The sequence below is a fragment of the Anabrus simplex genome, chromosome 3 (genome assembly GCF_040414725.1).
Source record: "Anabrus simplex isolate iqAnaSimp1 chromosome 3, ASM4041472v1, whole genome shotgun sequence".
Lineage (NCBI taxonomy): Eukaryota > Metazoa > Arthropoda > Insecta > Orthoptera > Tettigoniidae > Anabrus > Anabrus simplex.
In genome coordinates, this window is record NC_090267.1 from 225,939,701 (window position 1) to 225,965,010 (window position 25,310).

Here is a 25,310-nt window from a genome sequence, read left to right on the forward strand (position 1 = left end):
CATCTTTACACACAGTTGTTCCTAGGCATTCCCTTGCTGTTTCTCCTACAGCATCCCTGTATGCCAGCCATTCTATTTCTATATCCTGAACCTGCTTACTGTCTACTATTTGAAACTTGTCGCTAATAATTTCCATGTACTTCTGTCATGGAGATTTTCTACCCTTATTCGTTTGCAGACAGATTTAATTTTCTCTACCCTAGGCCTAGAGATGGCCCCGTGGTGTAGGGGTAGCGTGCCTGCCTCTTACCTGAAGGTCCCGGGTTCGATTCCCGGCCAGGTCAGGGATTTTTACTTGGACCTGAGGGCTGGTTCGAGGTCCACTCAGCCTACGTGGTTAGAATTGAGGAGTTATCTGACGGTGAGATAGCGGCCCTGGTCTAAAAAGTCAAGAATAACGGCCGAGAGGTTTAATCGTGCTGACCACACGACATCTCGTAATCTGCAGGCCTTCGGGCTGAGCAGCGGTCGCTTGGTAGGCCAAGGCCCTTCAAGGGCTGTAGTGCCATGGGGTTTGGTTTGGTTTCAGGCCTAGAGATACTTAGTTCACTACAGATCAGAAAAACATGTACATTCCTAACAGATTTCCTGAATTCAAAGTCAGGCAAGATATAGTCTATTATGGATCGGATACCCCTAGCCTCCCATGTGTAGCCTTATGCTTGAAAGAATGTATTCATAACTGCTAAACCCATACTAGCACAGACGTCCAGCAAACGCTTTCCATTCCCATTAGCTTCCATATCTTCCCCACATTTACCAATCACCGTTTTGTATCCTCCAGTTCTATTTCCAACTCTCGCATTGAAATTGCCCATTAGCACTATTCTATCCTTGCTGTTGACCCTGATCACGATGTCACTCAATGCTTCATAAAACTTGTCAACTTCATCCTCATCCGCACCCTAACATGGTGAGTACACTGAGATAATTCTCATCCTAATTCCTCCAAATGGCAAATCTACCCACATCATTCGCTCATTTACGTGCCTAACAGAAACTATGTTGCGTGCAATGGAATTCCTGATAAACAGCCCTACTCCATACTCTGCCCTTCCCTTTCTAACACCCATCAAGTACACTTTATAATCTCCTATCTCTTCCATGTTATCTCCCCATACCCGAATATCACTTACTCTTAGCACATCCAGATGCATCCTCTTTGCTGACTCAGCCAGTTCTACTTTCTTTCTTCCATAAGCCCTATTAATATTGATAGCACCCCATCGAATTCTATTTCGTTCACCAAGTTGTTTCTAAGGAGTCCCTTGCCTGTCAAATGGGAGTGGGACTCCATTACTCCCATAGGTCCGAGGCTTGCTTAAAATGTTCTGAGCTCGGTAAATTCATGAAGCAGGATGCTACCCTACTTACACATAGTCCAAGTGAGGATCTCTCCTCTAGCGGGTTATGGCCCACTGGGGGATTGTGTAGTCCTAGTCGCGTGAGCACAAGAAGGGCCATGATTCAGATAATGTCCGAGATGCCCACTCCCATTCCGTAGCAACTGGTATCCCGACTCTCAGGACCACTTACTAGGCCACTCATGGTACACGAACTAGGACGTGACTACAGTAACCCACACCATGAACTATTGTTTACAAATCATAAAAAAAATTCATGGATGGACAGTGGCAATTTTGAAAACTGATTCCATGATGATTGTGCACTGAGAGTGAGGAGATATTTGGAGGAAGAAGGTCTTCCACTGAAGGCCATATTGTTTATTAAGAATGCACCATCACACCCGGAATTGGAGCTGCTTGTCGCCTGTGACATCAGAGTGAAGATTTTCCCTCCTAATGTAATGGATTCTTTTACAACTGATGGATCAAGGTGTGCTGGAGAACATACAACATGTATACAGAAGACAGCTGCTGGGTAAATTAATTGAAGAAGAGGGAGAAGATAGTATGATATCTGTACTGTAGTATTTTAAGTTTAGCATTAAGTCTAGTCTACCTCTTTAGTGTTAAGAACAATATGGTTGAAGATGCCTATTATATTATAGGTGAAACATGTTACATGTAATTTTGATTTTGATTTTTTAAAAATCATAAAGTGTATTGAAAAGGTGGACTTCTATGAGACAATTCTTTCATGAGCTTATCTGTTCTGAAATCGGTAAATATCAAAGATGTGATTTTTTGGTTGCATCTTTTTGGGATCACATTACTGAACTATCAATTAAGAAGTAATGGAAAAAAATAGGGTTTGCTGTTTGGGATTCCATCGCTGAAATTTCTGAACTTGTCGACACATCCAAATTCCTAGAAATATCTGCAAACATTCCTGGTTGTTTGGATGTAGATGATAGTGACGTAAATGCCTGGTTGCAGAATGACAGTGATGCTGGTTATGGCATGATGACCAATGGCGAAATTATTTCCGCCTGTGATATACAGGAGGACAGGATGGTGAATTGGGAAATGAAAGTGACATTTTAGAGGAAAAAGTAATGCCTCATGCGGAGGCAACAGCACAACTGAAAAAACTAATGGTTTATCTAGAACGTCAGATGGAAACAACTTCAGCAGAACTGATGTTGGTGCGTCTACGTAATTGTACTGCTCTCAAACGTCACACAAATTTGAAACAAACTAAACTTACATACTATTTCAGTAAACAGATGTGAGTACAGTACATACAGTATTGATTTATGTGCCAAAAAAACTGTTTAAAAAAAATTCTTGTTAGTGTCAAAATAAAGGTCTGTAGCTTATATTCATTTACTAATTTGTTTCCGGATTATCTGCAGGATTTTTTATAATCTGGGTTATCCAGATTTTCTATAATCTGGATTACCTCCGATCCCACCTAGTCTGGATAAACAAAGCTCTTGTGCAACAATGTCAGACCTGAAAGACGAACAGCACTTGTCACTGATGAGCTCAGTAGATTGAACATCGATACTGCTGCCTTGAGTGAAATCAGATTGTTAGGTTATGGAAAAGTTGTGGAGTTTGGAAACAGGTAAATGCCTTCCAGCTTACTCCCACAGCAATCAGTGACCGCTGAACGGCTTATGACTGTCCGTATACCACTCGCAGGGGATATTTTCATCACTCTCATCTCCTCATATGTCCGCCTCCGTAGCGTAACGGTTAGTGTTATAAGTGGCCATCGTCAGGCGCCCGGGTTCGATTCCCAGTACTGCCAGAAATTTAAGAATGTCAGGAGGGCTGGTATGGGGTTGAAATTGTACATGCAGCTGACCTCCGTTGGGGGTGTGCCTGAAAAGAGCTGCATCACCTTGTGATGAGGACACGAGTTAACTATCTCCTCATATGCCCCCACTCTAGAAACTGATGATGAAAAGAACGAATTTTATCACCAGCTGAGCACAGTCATGACAAAATGTTATTGCTTGGTGATATCAATGCCAGAACTGAGAGTGATAATTGTTTGAGGGAAATTGTGATGGGCAGATATGGAATTGGAAAATGCAACACCAATGGGTTAATGCTTCTCAGCCTATGTGCTGAGCACGAACTGTTTGTTACCAATACTCGGCTCTGGTTACCTAACCCTTTTAAGACCATGTGGGTCCACTCATACTCTAACCACTGGCATATTCTTGACTAGTCATCATCTGAGAATGTGATAAGAAAAATGTTTTAATCACCAAGACCGCAAGAAATACCATATAATCTCAAATACCACCCGCCACCGAATAAGACACGCACCCTTATTTTGGAAGAACAAAATTAAAAAAAAGTGATGTCAAAATTATTTACTATTATTTACGATTCCATGCTGTCAAAATCCACGAACCCAGCAGCTGAACTTCCGGGCGCTGAATACGACCAGTTGGCGTCAGTGTGTGATTATCAGCCGCCATCCATTCTGTATAGAGCTGTTTCAAGGCTGCTTGAAATGGACAGTTCACGCAGACATCCAGCGGCTGTAGCATAGACGTCATCCCGCCCGGAATGACTGGTTGGTCGGTTTTCCCATCCTTGATATGTTTCTTCAAAGCGTCTGTTGTGTGGCTGCGGTAACTGTCAAGAACAAGCAAGCTCTTTTGTCCCAATAATGCACCAGGGTGACGTTGCCAGACACACTTTACAGTCTTCCACAAGCGAACTGTCCATCCAGCCGGAGTTTTGAGATCTGACAATAACACTAGTGGGTAGTTTTTTAGGAAGTGTCTTCCGCTTGAGAACAATGTATTGCAGCAATTTGGTTACATCGGCGAGAATACACAACATTACCGTACACCGTTGTTTTTCATTACCACCTGTTCTAATGGTAACACTTTTTGCACCCTTAACATTCACAGTCCTGTCCACTGGCATTTCAAAGTAGACTGGCGTCTGATCTACATTGCCAATTTGGGAATGCAAATATGCATTTTCCTTCCGCAACCGAATTATGTGACGCTGAAATGACAATAACTTCTTATCGTAGGCACCAGGAAGACGCTGTGAAATTGAGGTAGGCCTTTGTACGCTCAACCCTATCTTTTACAAAATTACAAACCCATCCTCGGTTTGCCTTAAACCCTTCCGTTGAAAGTTCCTTTGCGATCTCTACCGCCTTTAGTTGACACATTTCGGTTGACACACCATATCCCAATTCCCACCTTTCTGTCACATATTTATAAAGTTTTTTTCAATTTCTGAAAATTATTCACTCAGTCCACGAAAAGCTCTACAATCGCCACTACATGTTAATACCACATTTTTCTTCTTTCTCCAATCGCAAATACACGACTCGTCAATATCGTATTTCCAATAATTTCAGCTTCCCGAACTACTTTTAGTTTCTCACTCGCAGTAAAAGATTGCAAAGGCTTTGTGGAATTCATGTTAATATTCTGAGAACGTGCATGAGATTGACGCCAAACGCAGAAGTAGCGTATACTGAGAGCGGAGAGAGCATTGTTGCCAAGCCACGCCAGTGGTGATGCCCGATTTACGCGCATTCGGAAAGATAAATTTCCCAAAATTTTAAATAAGACCCGCACCCAATTTTGGAAGCGATATTTAAAAAAAACAGTGCGGGTGGTACTCGAGATTATACGGTATTGATGACCGACGGACAGATCACAAACTTCTGATCTGCCAATCCAGAAACTCTTTCCACCTTAAATTGCCTCTACATCACTCAAGTGTGTCCAGAATGAAGTTTGACATCCGTAAAATTTCAGACGAATCCATTGCTACACAATTCCAGAATGTGATCTCCAAGCAGCTGGCATCCAATCAAACTATCAACAATGACGTTGAGCAAGAATGGTCAACAATTCAAACTGATTTTCTCGAGTCAGCTAAGGAATTTATTGGTTTCAAAGAAAAGAAGAGTCAAGACTGGTTTGAGGACAATAATGTAGAAATTATGAGCCTCATCAATACCAAACGACAAGCTCTTCAACAAGATCAATCCTCCAGCTTAAAGAAAACCCATTTTCAAAACAGAAATGCCAGACTTGAATCAGGGAAATGAAGAACAACTGAGAGCAACAGTTCAAGAACTCCAAAGGTTATCTGATGCCAGAGACCTGTGAAACTTCTATGCAGGGATTAAGGAATTGATGGATCAATTCGTTCTTTAATAGGAACTCTGAAATCAGCTGACAATGCTACTACCTTTACTGATAGCATGGACATCTTCGTGCGCTGGAAACAACACTTCTCCACAACAACGTTGGATTTATGTTTTATATTCCCACCTTTTACTGAAGTCACAGTGTTTTTGGTGCACTTCAGTCTGTTGGTGATCTACACGGAAGAAAATTTGTGTTTGAATGCTGAAAGCAGACACATCATTCTCTTGACTTATAAATAAAAATCATCACGACTGTATATTTTTGAGTTGTTGAAAAATTCATTCTTCTTCTTTGTGATGATAACACAACTTGCTTACAAGCATTATTATTATTACCATCATCATCATCATCATCATCATCATCTAGTGCTATCTGTGAATGTAACTATTTTGCTGCAGTAGTCAACTTTAGTCAGCTCATTTCATTGTAGTGTTCACTGTGGGAGTTGACTGTGATATGGCATTTTCTTACTACTGCTCATAGCAAGCAGCAGTTAAAAATGCATCAATGTTTATGCATCACTTGGGAATTTTTTTCCTTTTTGTTAAGGAGGAAGCCATACCTTTCAGTTTCAATTTACTTAATATATATACTTACTGTTTCTGACATACTGAAAAACTTTAAGTTTCATTCTCTTGGGCATGTTGAAATCAAAGCTGTGAGAGTATTAGGCCTATATTCTTGTTTCATTTTGGCCAACTAAGGACCACGACATTTCAACTGTTTCCTTTGAGCTTTAATGTTGATCCAGTATTCCTTCATTTGTACACGGTGTTGCTGATTTCACTCTTTTGTCCATGCCTTTCCAGTTTTCAGCTTCAGCTTTGGTTGGAAACTCTGATGTTTTTGGAGTTTTATCTCAAGTAGGTCACGCTCCTGGATATCTTCAAATGAGATCCCAATCTCCTGCACATCTTTCTATACCTCAATACACTATGACCCCTTTGCCTTTTTGTCTTGGAGGAAAGTGAAAATGCAGCTGGTTAACCGCGTTGATTTCATTTGGGCTGCGTGTCCATAAAAAATAATAATCCTTTTCAGCATCATGCCGGTTATTTTCTCCACGTGAGAATATAACTCCTAGTTGTGCCGTCTCCTAAACTTGCCATTGTCTTTGACTGGACCTAAGATTTTCCTCAAAATCTTCCTTTCCTTAGCCTAAAATTTCTCCATCATGCCTTTCTTTGTTCATGGTAAGACATTCCGCTGCATATAGAGCCTCTGGCCAGATGACAGTGCAATAGTGTTTGATTTTTGCATTGTAGATCTATTGTTATAGACATTTTTAGTCAGATGGTAAGCCATTTCAATTTTCTTCACGCATGATGCAAAGGCTTATTTCTTTCTTTACGGATATGTTAAGTTCTATCTATTCACCAAGATACTTACATTTTTCAACCCACTTGACTTTTCCACGAGTCCCTTCTATCTCAATTGGCGCCCGTTTGACGTTTGTAATGAATTTTGTTTTCCCAAAGGAGATCTGGAGGTCTGCCTTTGCAGCTGGTTGATCAGCTTCGTGGCCACATCCAAGAAATCATGTGAAAACTGCAAGATCATCTGCAAATGCTAGACAGTGAACTGAAAGGTTCTTGTTCTTGTGGCCTAGTCTGAGTCCGCTTTCGACTCCTTCATAACTCATTTTTCTGCGCCATTCAACAATCACTTTCTCAAGAACTCAGTTGGACAACACTCAAGAACTCAGTTGGACAACAGAGGTGAGAGACCATCTCCCTGCCTAACTCCATATTTCAAAGGCATCTGAAGTCACTCCTCTGAACTTCATTCACTTTTGAGATGGTGTTGGTGAGAGTCTGTTAGATGATCACTCTTATTTTACCATTCAAGCCAAATTCCTTTAAGATGAATTAAGGTAGTTCTATCAATAGAACCATAAGCCTTCTTAAAGGTGATGAACGTTACTACAAAAGGCTTGCTCCTTAGTTTAAGATATGAAAGGACAATTTCAGATTCATAATTTGCTCCACTTATGACCGTCCTTTCCTGAAACCTCCTTGGTAATCACCCAGCTCTGGATCTAGCAGCTCTTCTGCCATGATTTGAAGAGCTTTTGAGAGAACTTTGTAGGTCATGAGTAGGAAGGAGATGCCGCGATAGTTGTTAGCATCCGATATGTTGCCTTTATTATGAAGTGGGTGGATTAGGGCAGATGTCCAGTCACTTGGAAGTCTTCGGTATTTCAGATTTCATGTACATTGTCCGTTCATTTTTCCACTGCATTGTCACTAGCAAACTTCCATAATTCAGCTATTATCGAATCTTCACCCGGCGCTCGATTGTTCTTCAAGGATTGGATAATCTGTCTGATTTAATCTTTTGTAGGTGGGGCTGAATCTGGGTGGATTTGTATTTTATCTTCAAATGTGAATCTGGATATTGGAGCCTCACAGTTAAGAATGGATACAAAGTATTTTGCAAGGACCCGGCAGTTTTCCTTGTCGTTATGGGCTAGTTTTCGATTGGACTCTCTGAACTGTAGGCTCGGTGGGTCGTATTTCCTCAAGTCGCTTTTGAATGTTTTGTAAAAGTTGCGTGTATTGTTCTTCTTGAAATCCTGCTCAATTTCAGTCAGCTGGTGTTTATCAAAAGCACGTTTAATGCTGCGGATGGTCTTATGGCGATGATGGGACAGGAAAGGCCTAGGATTGGGAAGGAAGCAGCCTTGGCCTTAATTAAGGTACAGCCCCAGCATTTTCCTGGTGTGAAAATGGGAAACCATGGAAAAACAACTTCAGGGCTGCCGACAGTGGGGTTCGAACCTACTATCTCCAGCCAACTCGCTCGGTGCAGATGGTTTTTGCTGCACACTTTCTCTCATTCTCATTATTTGTTATTGCATACCTGTCAACATCACCCTCTGTGCTCTGGCCAGCAGCACTGCACGAGTGAGCAACCATGAGCACATGAATAATATTAGTGAAAAAAAAAAATCGATCAGCTTTTTATTTTTTTTCACGACTGGCTTTACGTCGCACCACACAGATATGTCTTATGGCGATGATGGGATAGGAAAGGGCTAGGAGTGGGAAGGAAACAGCCGTGGCCTGGTGTGAAAATGGGAAACCACGAAAAACCATCTTTAGGGCTGCCGACATTGGGATTGGAACCCACTATCTCCCGGATGCAAGCTGATAGCTGCGCACCCCTAACTGCCCGGCCAACTCGTCTGGTTAACAGTGAGACAGTATTACTGATTTAATACCCCTTTCCCAAGGAACGGTTTCGAACTAGCTATTCAGCTGTGGAAATTCGAATCTTTTAATTCTGTAACTGAAGTGTTTTCTCACGTACTATCTGTAATTCTGGAATTATTCGTTCCTCATTATGTGTTCTTCTGGCCTGTGGACAGGAAAGAACTAGTCTAAAACTCCATATATTTATTCGCTAACAAAAGTGAATTTATTTCTACGATTCCTGATGTGTACTGCACTCTTGTGGCCATGCGCTAAGTTGCACGCTCCTTCAACTGTTGTCTCATCCAATCTGTGTATGGCTAGCTCGATGCAACAAAGCTGGAGGCCATTATGAGATGAGTTCGTTGCAGGAGCTGATGGCGAGAGCACGCGCTTGGAAGTCTACCAAAATGTTTGAGCTTGGGAGGAATTTCGACCCAGGCTAAAGTCTGCTGTAGTGGGTTTTACACCCTTCTGCCTTTATCCTATTATTTGGTGACATCGTCCTCATAATTTTCTTAACTTATTTAGTTATGTGACCAGCGAGATAACTTCTGTGAGTATCATGCTGTATTAAGATTTTGGATGTACACAAGTAAGTAGTGGAAGCACCGTAAATTTCATCTTCTGTGATATTGAAAATATTCTGCGTTTCAAAAGTTCTTCGTGCAACTGTAATCTGCTTATTGTGCTTGGAAATTTACAACCTTGCGGCGTCTACTGTATGTTTAATCCGTTTGAAAGAAACGATAATATGGACGAATAAGTATCTCAGGAAATTCTAAAAATTGAACTTTTGTGTTTGTAAAAGCTGTGTGTAAATTTATGGAATTGTTTTCACCCGTGAATAGGCTTAATCTGTGTATCTGAAATACCACTAATCAGGCTAAGGTAGCTTTAATCTAAATGGGTTGAACATGAGCATGAAATTCTAATTCGCTTTATCCTGTTGGGCCTTAAATTTTTCTCTGGATAATTCTTATTTTTCTGGTATTTCATTTTTGTTTGGGTGGGTTGATTTTCTTTTGTTCTATTTTGCCTAATCCTTTGTTGCAGCCTACTTGTATTGTTGTTGCCATGGTAATGTGAAGGGCGATTATTATTATTATTATTATTATTATTATTATTATTATTATTATTATTATGTCATCTTCTTGAGTGTAGGCGTGGTTTGGTTGATCTAATGTTGGTCGTGTAATGAATTTTCTCTCCTACTCTTGATTCTGGGACGTTTTCGTTGTGTGTTTTCACGCATATTTACTTATTTTCTGGTTATTTGAGTTTCCTATTTTGAGGTATTTATCTTACCGAGATTAATTTTGAAAATGGATTTTCATGCTGATGTGAGATCCTACTTGCACTTGACACAAACCTTATTGATGTTATCTCAAGGCTACGGTTTAATTTAATTTTTGGAGTCTTTGGTTTAACTTAATTTGGAAAGCGGATCCACAATTTTAGTTTTAATTCTATAACTCAGGTAACATTAAACGTTAATTTTCTTGTTGATTAATTTTTCTTTAAGGACGATGTTGTTGGTTTATCATTTAATACCATGAATTAAATTTTTTTATTTTTCTTAAAGTAAAGGTGTTCTTTCTTTCATTCTTTGTGTTCTGATGTCCAGTACAGGGGTTAATTTAGTTATCCACTGTTTTTTGCGACACTTCTCCACTTGTTAAGGTAAGTTTTTTCCTTGCTTTATTGTTGTTTTGTGTGGAGTGTATAGTGTCTGATTGTGCTTCCACTTGTTACTTATGAACTGGGGCAGTAGTGTAACTGCTGGTTCGTATTTTGGGCTGGCCGTTATGGTAGTAGTTGTGGTGTTGGACTATGTAACGGCTCAAACAGCCAAGTGGTAGTTCAGCAGAAAATAACAAGAATGACTATCAAGTTGTACCATGTCCAACCTTCAACAGGATGAGCAAAGAAGTTTCATTGAAACTTGGATCACAAGTCAGACCTCAAAACCAATAAATGGACTGAATTCGTTTTATGCTGTAAGCTATGACTGAAAATACATAAGTAACCACTTTATTTTTTTTAAATGTCTCGATTTACTTATGCAGTTAAGGATTCTTCAGTTGCAAGAAATGCTGCAGCATAAGAGTTAATCCGGAGAATCACAATCAAAATTAAGTCGATGGTCGGAATTCCCAATTTAAGTACACATAACAAATGTATCCAAGTGTCAAATCAACTCATTTATAGATAGGAACAAATTAAACTCCTTGTGGTTGGGGGTGGTAGAATACACCCATGGTAAGCCCTGCCTGTTGTAAAAAGTGACTAAAAGGGGACACAGGGGCTTTCATCTTGGGAGCGTGGTTTGGCATCTATGGGTACCCTAGCTGAGTCTGACATTGCTTCCACTTACTTGTGTCAGGCTCCTTGTCTTCATCTTTTCTATCCAATCTCTCTTGGACAACTCTTGTTCTTTTTCTGACTCCGGTGGTATTAGGTTTCTGAAGCCTAGGAAGTCTTTTCATTTTCACACCCTTTGTGGCCTTTACTTTTCTTCTGCCAATATCTTCCTTCTTCAAATTGTTGGATCTCTTCCATTTTCCTTCTCATTAGTGTTAACAGAGGATGGTTGCCCAGTTTATTTCCTCTTAAAAACAATAATCACCACCAAGAAAAGGAACACATAACAGAACAAACGGAATGGCAGGTCAGTATGAGAAGAGGGAGAAGAGGCTCTCTCCTCATCAACCTCAGTTCTCCTACATCCATCTCTTCTCAGTCCCCACCAAGCTCATTTCTGCTTCCCAGCTTCATCAGGAGGGCAGGCATTCTTGATAGATCTTCAGTCTTCATGAGGGTAGTATAGGATAAGAAGAAAGCTGGACAAATACAGGAAAAGGGAAGAAACATAAGGTAAAAATACATACAAGTGGTAAAAGATTAGGAACACCGAACAAACACAAAGGAAAAAAGAATCCCAATGGGGTTGTATAAGTGTTGGAAAGGAACAAACAAACAAACAAACAAACAAACAAACAAACAAACAAACAAACAAACAGGACCTATTATGTGTTTCCTTTCTTGTTCCTCTCTCTACATATAAGAGTTATATTCATGTTGCAAGGTAATGTGTTAAATGTTCTTGCTTATTTCAAATTATTATTCAATGATCTAATTAATTTACTGAAGATTTACAGTATGATTGATTTAAGGGTCCAATTATTATTATTATTATTATTATTTTGCTATTGGCTTTACGTCGTACCAACACAGATATGTCTTATGTCGACGATGGGACAGGAAAGGGCTAGGACTGGGAAGGAAGCGGCCGTGGCCTTAATTGAGGTACAGCCCCAGCATTTGCCTGGTGTGAAAATGGGAAACCACGGAAAACCATCTTCAGGGCTGCCGACAGTGGGGTTCGAACCTACTATCTCCCGAATACTGGATACTGGCCGCACTTAAGCGACTGCAGCTATCGAGATCGGTGTCCAATTCATTTATTAGGGTGCAAAGCCTCTATAAAGAAGTTATACACTTACTGGAATGGACTATCATGTGACGTTTCAGATCTTTCTTCATAGCAAATCCTCTATTACATTTTTCACACACATGATTTCGTTCACGACTGTGGATAAACAGGTGCATGTCCAAGCTCCGTTTCAATGCAAAGCTTTTCCCGCATTCTTCACACATGTAAGACTTTGTACCTGGAACAGAATGCTATGTTTAGTATTTTACATTTATTACATTACAAAACAGAAATAAATAGTGGTACAGGGAAACAGTTCAGGGGAAATACCACCTAATAGAAAACATTACTTACATAAATTTCTAGTAACAAAATTCACTGCAGAACAATGAAAAATGGCTACACTTATCCACTGACCAATGATCTGTCTACTTACTGTATCTAGCTATCTAACTAAAACTTTTAAGGTGTCACTGGAGTCTTACAAACAAATATTTTACCAAACATGATATTGTCACTTAAGGATGGACATCTCATACAGAATAAAAACCTTATTTTACAAGAGAGTGAAAAAACTGTTCTGTATGAAAAAAAAAGAAGAGAACAAACAATAGAAAATTGAGCCAATTAAAAATAATGAATTAAATTTGATCATAATCATATTCACTAGTACAAACATTAATATTACTCTTTTAAGATTTTCATTTTACATGTATATGAAGTATCAAAAGACAAAACTACAGACAAGGTCTCCATTCTTAAGCAACAATACTGGAAAGACTAATTTAGGATTTAAAAACCACAGAATACACCAGGGGGTTTACAGGAAGGCCTAAAACAGACAGACAGCAATACACTTATCTCCTTCTCCTACTTTATCATGAAGTAGTATTCCCTGTTTTCTATATTCGTATCAAGGAGAGAATGTTGTGGGAGTCAAACCTCTGCTGGATGTTCAGCAACGACGAATGTCTTCTCTGCCCAGGTTCATGTTTTTCATATTACTTTTGTGATAAGTAGAAATCATTTCAAAAGCTCTGACCAAATTTTACCATTTACTGTCACAGGCGTGTTTATAGTGAAATCGGACTGAAGAAGCAAAATCTGCTTTCTTGGCCTTCGAATTCAAACATATTATGATTCACATATAATATTATTATTATTATTATTATTATTATTATTATTATTATTATTATTATTATTATTATTATTATTATGAATATCCAATACAAATGAACCCTATTTTACAAAGTATTTTAGGGTTATAGTTGAAGCATACAATTGTAAGTTAAACATAACGAGGGTGATTTACAGAACCAGTTTACAAAAGATGCAATGAATTAAAATTAGGAATTTCTGCATGAAAATATGGTATAGTGGTTGTGAAAGATGAATATTACATCAGTTCAAACGAGAATTCAAATAAAATCTTACTCTTGCAAACACAGAACAATCATGTGATCAACTGTTTGAGTACACCCGCAAAAGCAAGAATAGTCACCTGTCAAAATAATTTTAAAACATTCAAAATATGATTTGAAATTTTCATGGCCTGACATAACTTGTGTTAACTCAAAATTTGGCACCAAAAGTTTGCAGTGAAGTCGGTTGTAAACTGTGGGAAAATTTATTCTTCTAGTAATGGATCCATTTGAAGCAGAGGTCCAAAGGAGGTTCCATTGATTCAAGATATGTTCTTTGATTTGTCTTTTTGCATAGCATAAGGGAGAACTGTCATACATGACTTTCAGATTTGATTGAGTGGCAGCTTTTGCTAATTGATCAGTTCTCTCATTTCCGATGGATTCAGTATGTCCGCAAATCCAGGAAATCCAGATATGACGGTTTTGGTGAGCTGTAATTCTTATAGCAACTACTAACGGGTTCATATTATATTTGTTGTCTATAGACTTCAATGCAGCTTGCTAGTCACTGAGTTTTTGAACCCTTTTGTTGTTGTCATGACACTATTGTATTGCACATTTAATGGCTCGTAGTTCTGCCTGAAAGACTGAACAGCACGAGGATAGCTTATACCGCGCTGTAAAAACTTCACTTTCATTTTCATATACTACAAAAGCACACCCAACAAGGTCCTTATCATCGTTGCTTGATGTACGAGAGCCATCAGTATAAATGATGCTGCCATGAGTGTCTATGCATTACGCAGAATCTTCTTGAACAATCTTGGATGACCACACTGTAAAAAGCGGCATTGTTTTTCTATAACAGTATTGATGATAGGCTGAGACGAAGGCCTATTTTCCTTGAGCAGTCAAAAATAGCGGCTCAATTCCAGAAATAATAAGTGCTGCATAGGTAGAAGTTGTCCAGTAAGCTCGGGAGAACTGGAGCGCAAAGCCTCTTTGCATTTGCAATAATTTATTCGGGCCCATTTCTTTCCCAGTGTGTTTCAGAAAGAGTTACAGTATAGAATCAGTGACACAAATGCAGTATAATACATTATTTTAAGTACTACTGAATTCAGTTCCCATGATGGTCTGCATGCTACAGGTAGTCCCTGTAAAAGTTTACTGGCTGTAATTTTTAAGCTGTTGAAGTGAGTTCTGAATGTGAGATGTTTGTCCAGGGTAATGCCCAAAAATGGTAATTGATCCTCAATTTTTATCTGATGTCCATTCATGATTATTCTTGGTTTCTTCTGTTTTCTTCTCCTCATGAGAAACATCGCTTTGGTCTTTGTTGCATTAAATTGCAGTTTGTTTGTTTCACCCCAATTAAAAACACTACACAAGGCAGAATTTGTTTGAACAGTGAGATCTCTCACATCTTCAGCTTTAATTAAAAGAAGAGCATCATCGGTGAAGGCAAAGACTCGACATCCCGTTGGAAGAATTAGCTCCAAGATGTCGTCGTAAAGGATATTCCAGAAACCAGGGCTGCATGTTGATCCTTGCGGACAGCCTTTGGAATCATATTTTGTGAAGACTGCTGTTCCAATCTGAAGCTTCTTCACTCTTTGTTTACAAAAGAAAGACTGAATTAGTTTATAGAGATTTTTTTGGCTTTGTTTCTCCTTTAATTGGGACAAAATTTTGGGCAACCAAGCATTGTCAAAAGCATCACTTATGTCCAGCGAAATTAATACAGCAACTTTCTTCATTGAAAATATGCCTTGGTTCCATACTACCACGTCAAGAACAGCATCTTCGGTTGATTTCTGAGAGGTAAAGCCATACTGATTGCAACTTAGAAAAACATGTGATACATAACTCGATTACTACTATTAATGCTTCGAATTATCTGACAAGATTGGGTATGAAATAGTAAACTGCTTAAATGACACCACAGTAAAGCTTTCAGAGGTTAACTTACCTAAGATCTCTCAAAAGCTGTGTAAATTATTCTGGTGGAATGAAGAACTTTGTATACTTTGAAAGTGAGTACTGGCTTGTCACAGATGATATAAGAGAAGTCACTGATTTGAGAGTAAAATTGGGATTATTTTAACAATTGCCAATTTCCAAGAAGTTGGAAAATTGTTTAGAGCTAGACATTTGTTGAACAGAATGACAAATAAGGAAGGAAAGCATTAGTGAATGTTTTTGATTATATTAACAGACAATCCATCCCAGCTGGGAGCTTTCTTGTCATTATGCAAAATGATAATATGTTCAACTTCCTGTTGAGAAAATGGTTTATCATCTTCAGTATCAGGAGGAATTTCTGAAAACTTTTTAATTGATGCTTGTTGTTCTGAGTTGTTCTTCATATGAGAAGAACGTATTTATTAGAACGTTGGCGGTATCAGAGGTGAGGTTGGTATTTAAATTTTCTGGTTTCCTATATAATTTATAAATATATCCCCAAGGGTTGTTTTTCATTGGAGTAGAGAAAAATTCCTTCCAAAATACTGATTTCTGTTTTAGTATTAATTTCGTAGTCTTCCTTGGTTTTCAAGTATACTTCTTCATATCCCTGACATAAAAGAGGGCAGTGACTTCTCTTATATCATCTGTGACAAGCCAGTACTCACTTTCAAAGTATACAAAGTTCTTCATTCCACCAGAATTGTTTACACGGCTTTTGAGAGATCTTAGGTAAGTTAACCTCTGAAAGCTTTATTGTGGTGTCATTTAAGCAGTTTACTATTTCATACCCGATCTTGTCAGAAAATTCGAAGCATTAATAGCAGGCCTGCTCGGCGTAGATTGTATAGTCACAGTGATTAGAGCATGGTCTGAAAGTATTCGAAGATCACTTACTTTCCAGTCTAAAATGAAAGGAAAAAGTGAAGAATTACACATCCTTACATCTAAAAGTTCTGGGAATTTCTTCGGAAGTACATTGGTTTGTCACCATTATTGAGGATAGTTAGGTTATTGGCACTACAAAAGTCGTAAAAGAGTTTTCCTCGAGATATAATCATTCTGCATTGATGGTTTTCACTTTACATAGGAAAAAATTAAATGTATCTCCTAATGCAATACATCACATAGTTCCATCATTATATGGAGTAATAAAATTCAAACATGTTTCAACTCATTTGAGCCATCTTCAGTGAAACAGGGGGTGGGGGAGTGGCGGTGGTGGTGGTAAAGTAAATTTACATAATTTACATTTAAATTTTAAATTCACATTTTTAGCTTGTATTATGTAAATTTACTTTAACTCCCCCTCTATTAGGGGAGGATACATTACATTTTTCCCTTTGTAAAGATTGAAGGTTGTGCAAATAAAAACTCTGTCAGCAGAGCAGTATTGTGATAACATTGAAACACTTCTCAATTTTAAACAGCTGCACAAATCCGTTCTTCAGGTGTATTGTTACTGGATACATGGATCTGAAATTCTTGACCAAATCCAATCACTTTATCTTTCCCCACATTCGGTTCTTGTAGGCATAAAACTGTTCCTTCATCACATTTGATGTTAAGGAGAAGCTCCTGCGTAAGCACAAGTGATTTATGCAAATTTTGTTGATATGCAGAGAGATTTTTTTCTACCGTGTACAAACTCTAGGGATTGATTGCGGAGAGGATATGGAACAGAAAAGGTCTAATGAACGTATGTCCGGAAATGCATGGTTTGTTTGTTAGGGACCATTTATTCAATCACCCTTTGTTACAGAGATGGCAGTCTACTACACGCTGTACCATGCAGCCACAGTTACAGTATGTGTTGAAAATGGTTTTCATGTACCTCCACACATGCATGTAAGTGCCGTAGCATGTTCTGTCTCACATGTTCACATCGGCCAGGCTGCATCCGAACAGTGTTAAAGGTAGCATGAATACGCTGCTCCAGTGTTTCCTCATCTGAAATGGGCTCTGCATACATGATACTTTTGAGATAGCCTCATAACCAAAAATCGCACGGGCTGAGATCTGGTGAAGAGCAGGCCATGCAACTGGACCTCCTAATCCAATCTATTGACCAGTGAAGATACGATAGAGATGCGCCCGGACATTCACGGCGAACTGGGCTGGAGAACCATCATGTAGCAGGCATATAACCCTGCGAATCGTAAATGGTATGTCCTCCAGCAGGGGAGGCAAAGTCACTTGCAAAAAACGCCGATAGTTCTGGAAGGTTAGGCGATGTGGAAGGAAGACTGGTCCGAAAACACGGTCGCCAATTATCCCGGCCCTCACATTCTGGCTGAACCGCTGCTGATAATTCGCTGGCACCAAACTGTAACCTCGTCAGAGGCTACATTAAATTAAGACAATACATAATAATAAAATAATAATGAGAATGAAGCGAAAGAGGTAAACAAAATCAAAACTACAGTTGCAACCATCATAAGATTCGGAGATGCAAGTTGCTAGAAGTGAAAACAAACAGGTAAACCAACATGACAGCTAATGAAGTACGTAGGAAGGCAGCGAGGATCCCTAAGAGGGTGAATGGTTACTTTATGTTGTAGGAAAAGAAAAGTGAATGGGGATCACCCTTTAATATCAAAATTTTACTAACAAAATAAAGATCAGAATAACATGAAAATGTACGAAATTATGACAAATTGAAATCATTTACACTGTAAGTAAGTTGGCAAAGTAAAAACATTTTGGATGATATAGGTTGGCCGACATGTGCTACCAGCGAAAGTAATTCAAAACACATGTTAAACAAAACAAAATTAGATTAGAAACAGGAGCAATTACAAGCACCAAAGAAATTCAATTAATTCAAAAGAAATTAAAGTGGCTTATAGGATTGCGTACTACATTATTCAATTAAAAAGGGAATTATAACACTTGATGCAGAGGCTTAGTTAAAGTACTCCCATACCAAAAACACTTCTGGTATGGAGCAGATAAGAATTTAACGTACATCGAGGGACGCTGAACTACGGGAGACAATCCCAAAGGAAAATTAAGATTAATACATTAATTACACAGATCATAAAACCAAAAGAAAAGGAGGAATTGCCTCCAAAACAAAATAATGATGACTAGCTGTAAGGCTAAGTCATTTCAACGAACCTACTGGCGAACACTGATGTCTGTGGTAAACTCCTAAAAGGAAAAGGTTACATGGAATTTAAATTAAGAACAAGAACATAATGCTTACCTGGGGGGCTGGCATCCCAAGTGGCACGAAAGCAGACGTGCGTCCACCTGCTAGGCCAGTCAGAAATAAAAAAACGCGGACAAGACCTCTGCTCCTAGAGAGGAGCGAAAGGCCAGAAATTGAGAAACTCGCGAATAGCCAATCAGGTAAGCCCGCTACTACTCCAGACATTAGATTCACCAATAGGAAAGTTTGTTATTCTGGCCTATCAGAAAACTTTTCGAGAATGTTCTTTCTGATGAACCAGCAAACTACAGGAAACGACTGGAAATCATCATCATCATCCTAAACCATCTCCAGTTTCCCGGGTGTGGTATATGAGCCTCCTCCATCTCATCCTGTCCTTGTACCATTCTTCCTCCACCAACTTGTCCCAATCATGACCTCTCAGCAGTACATCGCTCTTAACTAAATCTATCCATTTCCTTCGTGGCCTTCCCACGGGTCGTCTTCCTTCTACCTTTCTGTCAAATTCCTTCCTTGCAGTTCTGTTTACTGGCATCCTCTTCATGTGACCAAACCACTTCAGTCTTGATATCTGAATCTTATTGAGGAGAGAATCATTTATTCCTACTTCTTCTCTAATTTTCTCATTCCTAATCTTGTCTTTCCTGGTTTTCTGGATCATAGTGCGCAGAAATTTCATTTCAGCTGCCTGAAGTTTGGAATTATCTCTATTGGTCAGTGTTGTGGTTTCGAGACTGTATGTAAGAAATGGTGTATAATAGGACTTGTACAATGTCATTTTTGTTTTCATGGGTATTTGCTCATCCCACAGCAGGTGTCTTACCTGGTGGTAAAATTGTGTTGCCTTATTGATTCGATTGTTCACCTCATGTTCTGCTAGGTTGTAATTTGATACAACGCTACCCAAGTATTTGAAAACTGGAACGCTGTCCAGTTGAGCTTCATTTAACATGACTGTTGGTTCTGCTCCTTCCCCATACACTTTCATCACCACAGTCTTGGTCTTGCTGATGTTTAAACCATATTTCTTAAACTCCTCATTCCAGCTTTGTATTCTCTCTCCCAATTCCTCTTCTGAGTCACTCCAGATCGCAACATCATCTGCAAATGTGAAGGCTTTGATATCTTCATGTTCTTTCCTTTTAGTAGATTTCATTACTACATCCATTACAATAATAAATAGAAGTGGTGACAATGAGCTGCCCTGCTGCACTCCTCTCTTTGTTTCAAACCAGTCCAACAAACCACATCCTACTTGAATACAGCTTCTGTTCCCACTATACAACATTTTCACTTTGTCTATGAGGCTGTTTCGCACTTGAAGTTCTTTCATGCATTGCCAAATTCTTTCCCTTGGTACACTATCGTATGCTTTCTCAATGTCCAAAAATATTAAAAATAAAGGCTTGTTCTTCTCCCAGTATTTTTCCATTAGCATCCTAATTGCAAATATAAGGTCTGTAGTTGACCTTCCTGGTCTGAAACCATACTGCTCTTCTTCCAAAATTGGTTCAACAATATCTCTGATTCTGGTCTCTATTATTTTTTCCAATATTTTCAGGACATGAGACAGTAGTGTGATACCATGGTAATTAGTACATTTTCGTCGGCTTCCTTTCTTGAACAGAGGTACAATGATGCCCATCTTCCAGTCCTCAGGAATAGTATTTTCCTCCCATATCTTGTTGAGCAGTCTGTAGAGCCACTGGATTCCTGGAATTCCTGCTGCTTTCAGCATATCTGCACTTAGTTCGTCTATGCCCACTGCCTTTCCTTTCTTCATGCTCTTGAGCGCATTTTCAACCTCAAGCCATGTAATTGGTGGTTCAGTTGTGGTTCCTCGACTTGGCTCTCCTCTATCCATTGTTACGTTTTCTGTATCTCCATTCAGCAGCTTTTCGAAATAGATCTTGAGTTCTTGTTTAATTTCTCCCTCTTCTTGTGCCAGAGTTCCATCATCACGTTCTATACTCCTAAAAATGGCACGTGGCAGTACATCCTGCCTCACAAGTTCAAGTTTTAAATCTTCAAAAAAATCAGTCCTTAAATGTTCACCAGTTCAAAATTAAGTAACAGTACAAGACATACTCAAAAGCAAATAAAAATAATCTTCTTTATATAACAAAAAACAAAATTCCAAAAGTTCTTCTTTTAGTTCTTATTGACTTCAAGCCTCTTCCTCTCCAACCACAATTACCACAAAAATTTTCAATCAACATGAATTTAAAACAAATAAAACTTTATACAAATAATTTTTAAACAGTTCTTGAGAATGTTTACTGCACACGGTGGTCCCAACATAGGTCTCACAAACCATGGGCATTCTGCATACAATCCCACAGATGACTGTTATGAAAGATACCACTCCGCGTAAAGGTGGCCTCATCTGCGAATAGGATGGATGCTTCAAATCTCGGAATTGTGGTTGCGTGGTGAATAAAACCAGTGAAAAAACTGCTCCCAATGTGGAAAGTCTGTCACTAGTAAGCCCTGCACACGCTGTAAGTGATAAGGCTAGTAATAATTGTCATGGAGAATGTTCCACACGGTCGTCTGGCTTACCCTGTACTGGTGGGCCAACTGCCTGGTACTGACATGGCTCGCCTTCCACAGTGTTAATCACATTTTCTTCCACATCTGGTGTCCGAACAGGGTGGGTACGTCCTTCATGATTTCCTGCTTCCTTAAACAACACTGTCTGAGACAAGCGGCGAAACATTGTTGCAAATACTGAATGCTGTGGTTGTTGTCAGTGGGGATAGGTCTCCCAATACAAACGTGCTGCCTGCCACCTGTTGCCATTTGCCTTACCATAAGTAAACACCATGTCGGCAAGCTCTCAAGTCGAATACGGAACCACTGTGTACAACGCTGTAGCACATCCACTACCCGATGAGCCAGCATGAAAAGTGACTTGGACACAACGATACCAATGACTGTGGCAGGAGAGGGTGCTAGGGCATGGCGTATGAGGAACACTACCACCCTGTAGGAGGAAACCACGCATACTGTAACTGTGGTGGCATGGTGCAGCACGTATTGGCCTGCAGTTTCTGTAACAAAGTATGATTGAATACATGGTCGCTAGCATGGACAACATGTATTTCCAGACATACATTCATTAGACCATTTTTGTTCCGTATCCCCTCCGCAATCAATCCCTAGAGTTTATACATGGTGGAAGAAATCACCCTGTATTAATAGATTAACCATAATTGATTCTTGATTTAATAATATTTAATATTTTCTTTAGATCGGACAGTCTATAGAAGTAGCAGGATTCTGGGTGTTTAGTGTGCCATGCTGATTTCTTTAAGTAATTTTCTGGTTTTGAGATTTACAGTTTACACATTCAATCTTTTTTTTTTGGGACAACTATTGATATTATGAGCTTCTGAGCAATGGGTGCAGGTCTGTTGCTTTCTGCAGTCAGTAGAGAAATGTCCGAAACCATGACACGTGAAACAACGGATGACTGGAACAAGTAAAATTCTTTCAAGAATAAAATTTACTGTGTCCACCTATTCAGTACATATTCGTTGAACATACAGCTCATGTACCCAATATAAAGCTTGTCACAACTCATAAATGTTTTAAAGATGACAGAATTAACTTCAATGACCGCATACTGAGTGCTGCCATCTTGCAACTTTCTCATAAAGAGTGACTGAATGGGTTGCTATATTTCTAGAAAATAGATCTCAGAGAATTAGAGTATGCAAAGCTTTACCTGACCCTGTAATAATTAAGAGGAAAATTCCTCAGGGCAATATTATTGGATATTTATGTTTTCTTAATGATATGAGTACAGAGGTGGAATCAGAGGTAAGGCTTTTTGCAGATGATGTTATTCTGTATACAGTAATAAATAAGTTACAAGATTGTGAGCAACTGCAACGTGACCTCGATAATGTTGTGAGTTGGACAGCAGGCAATGGTATGTTGATAAACGGAGTTAAAAGTCGGGTTGTAGTTTCACAAATAGGAAAAGTCCTCTCAGTTTTAATTACTGCGTTGATGGGGTGAAAGTTCCTTTTGGGGATCATTGTAAGTATCTGGGTGTTAATATAAGGAAAGATCTTCATTGGGGTAATCACATAAATGGGATTGTAAATAAAGGATACAGATCTCTGCTCATGGTTATGAGAGTGTTTAGGGGTTGTAGTAAGGATGTAAAGGAGAGGGCATATAAGTCTCTGGTAAGACCCCGACTAGAGTATGGTCCCAGTGTGTGGGACCCTCACCAGGATTACCTGATTCAAGAACTGGAAAAAATCCAAAGAAAAGCAGCTTGATTTGTTCTGGGTGATTTCCAACAAAAGAGTAGCGTTAAAAAAATGTTGCGAAGTTTGGGCTGGGAAGAATTGGGAGAAAGAAGACAAGCTACTCGACTAAATGGTATGTTCCAAGCTGTCAGTGGAGAAATGGCGTGGAATGACATTAGTAGACAAATAAGTTTGAGTGGCGTCTTTAAAAGTAGTAAAGATCACAATATGAAGATAAAGTTGGAACTGAAGAGGACAAATTGGGGCAAATATTTATTTATAGCAAGAGGAGAGGGATTGGAATAACTTACCAAGGGAGATGTTCAATAAATTTCCAATTTCTTTGAAATCGTTTAAGAAAAGGCTAGGAAAACAACAGATAGGGAATCTGCCACCTGAACGACTGCCCTAAATGCAGATCAGTATTGACTGATGATACTGATAAAGCATAGTCGTATGTCATCTTGGCCTTTGGATAACATTTGTTTCACAGCTGGATGATGCCCAAAATAATAATATGTAATTATAAATGTTGCTTGCTTTACATCCCACTAACTACATTTGAAGTCCGCTATAGCGAGCACGGCATATAACGAGAACTCCGCTATAGCGGCAACATTTTCAGTCCCTTCAAAATTCCTATATTAAACTGTGTATCGTCCTTCGGTTACAGCGATAACCCTATCACTGGCGCATCCGTTATTACGAGCGGTTAAGCGCGCGCGATTTTTCCGTTACCGATATTTATGCACCCCAGCGATATTGCATGCGATCGATTACCTCCGGCATCATTTCCTCGCTATGTGCACTAGCGATTTCTCTCGTCGACATTCGAAGGCGATGTCGGAGTCGATTAGTAATATCCGTCGACAGTTGTTCCGTAAATAAAATTCGAAATGAAAGAGAACATATTTTCGTAATAAATGCGTAAATAAAGTGTCCGATAACGGTTGTTAACTCGTTAAAATTAAGGCTGACTAAACGACCACTTAATTTTGAGGCTAAATACTGCAATTAAGTAAGAATGGGATACACCTTTAGATATGACAGAGTGCTTAATTGATTTCAGAGGTTGGTTTATATTTTGTCGCGTCTGGTTAAATTACGGAAAGGCTAATATGAAAATTTATAGCGAGAAAGGTATAGTTTGTCTACTGGCGCTTAAGTGTGTTTTCATCAAACGTATAGTACGGTTAAGTTAGGATACGTGACGCTGTTTGAATAAGAAAACTGAAACGTTTGCGACAAAATGCTATCGATCATCTTCGGTACGGTATAGTTTTCTCACTTTGTGCATTTGCGAGCTCTCTCGTTGACATTCAAAGGCGATGTTGGAGTTTGTTAGTAATACCCATTGACTGATGTTCTCTAAAGAAAATTCGAAATGAAAGAGAAAAACACGTTTTCGTAATAAATGCGTAAATAACGTGGCCGATAGCAGTTGTTAACTCGTTAAAAATAAAAGACTGAAGTAAACGATATCTTAATTTTAATGTTATATACGGAAATTAAGTAAGAATGTGATACACCTCAAGATATGGGAGAGTACATCACTGATTTCAGAGGATATTTCATATCTTCTCGCGTCTAGTTTCGGCTATTTACATGTAAAATTGTCGCGAGGAGGTTATTTCTCTACATGCGTTTCAAATATGTTTTCATGATAGGCTACATATACGGTTAGGTTAGGTGACGCTGTTTGAATAAGAAAGCTGAGGTATTTGCCACAGAAATCTCTGTAGTGATACCGTATTTCTCCGAATCCAAGACTTTTTTTCTCTCAGAATCTCATGCGAAAACTCAAGGGTTGTTGCATTCGCGGCCTAACAGTAAGTTAATGGATACCACTGGCAACTACCGCGGTAAACACGCTGCTTCTTTTCACACGGGCACAGAACTCGTTGACAATAAACGACCGCCTCTTTACTACGCATCGCTAGCCGCGACAACCGGTTGTACAGAGCCTGTGTGTTTCTCAAATCTGCAGAATGGCATCAAAGGATGCGACCCTTCGAATTCTTAGAAAAACCATGGCTACTCAGTGGCAGAGTCATAACGCGTCTATTGTACTTGACGCTTAGTAAAATTAAGGTTTATAGACAGCAGGAATATTTTCGTGATGGATAGTCGTATTGTGAAGATACGTAGGAAAGGTATTGCCGGCAAATTTTCAACGAGTTCTAGTCGATATTATGATGCCAATTATAAGTTAATGTTTATTAAACACTCGGAAATGTAGAATAATTGTGCAGCTGCAAGAAAATACGGCATAGGCCTAACTAAAGCCAATATTTGGCGTTAGCGTGAAGACAAAGAGCTAAAAAATGCGTACTGTACAAAAAATGCATTCAGTGGTCCGC

General features: G+C 39.1%; 1 protein-coding gene across 2 annotated transcripts in view; it reads right to left on the bottom strand.

The window, feature by feature from the left end:
* LOC136866168 (uncharacterized) overlaps positions 1-25,310 on the bottom strand; it is a 169,252-nt gene that overhangs the window by 12,687 nt on the left and 131,255 nt on the right. For both annotated transcript variants that reach the window (XM_067142898.2, XM_067142897.2), the window contains one exon: positions 12,252-12,419. In XM_067142898.2, coding sequence (XP_066998999.2) covers positions 12,252-12,419 — 168 coding nt within the window. The remainder of the gene's footprint in view (positions 1-12,251; positions 12,420-25,310) is intronic.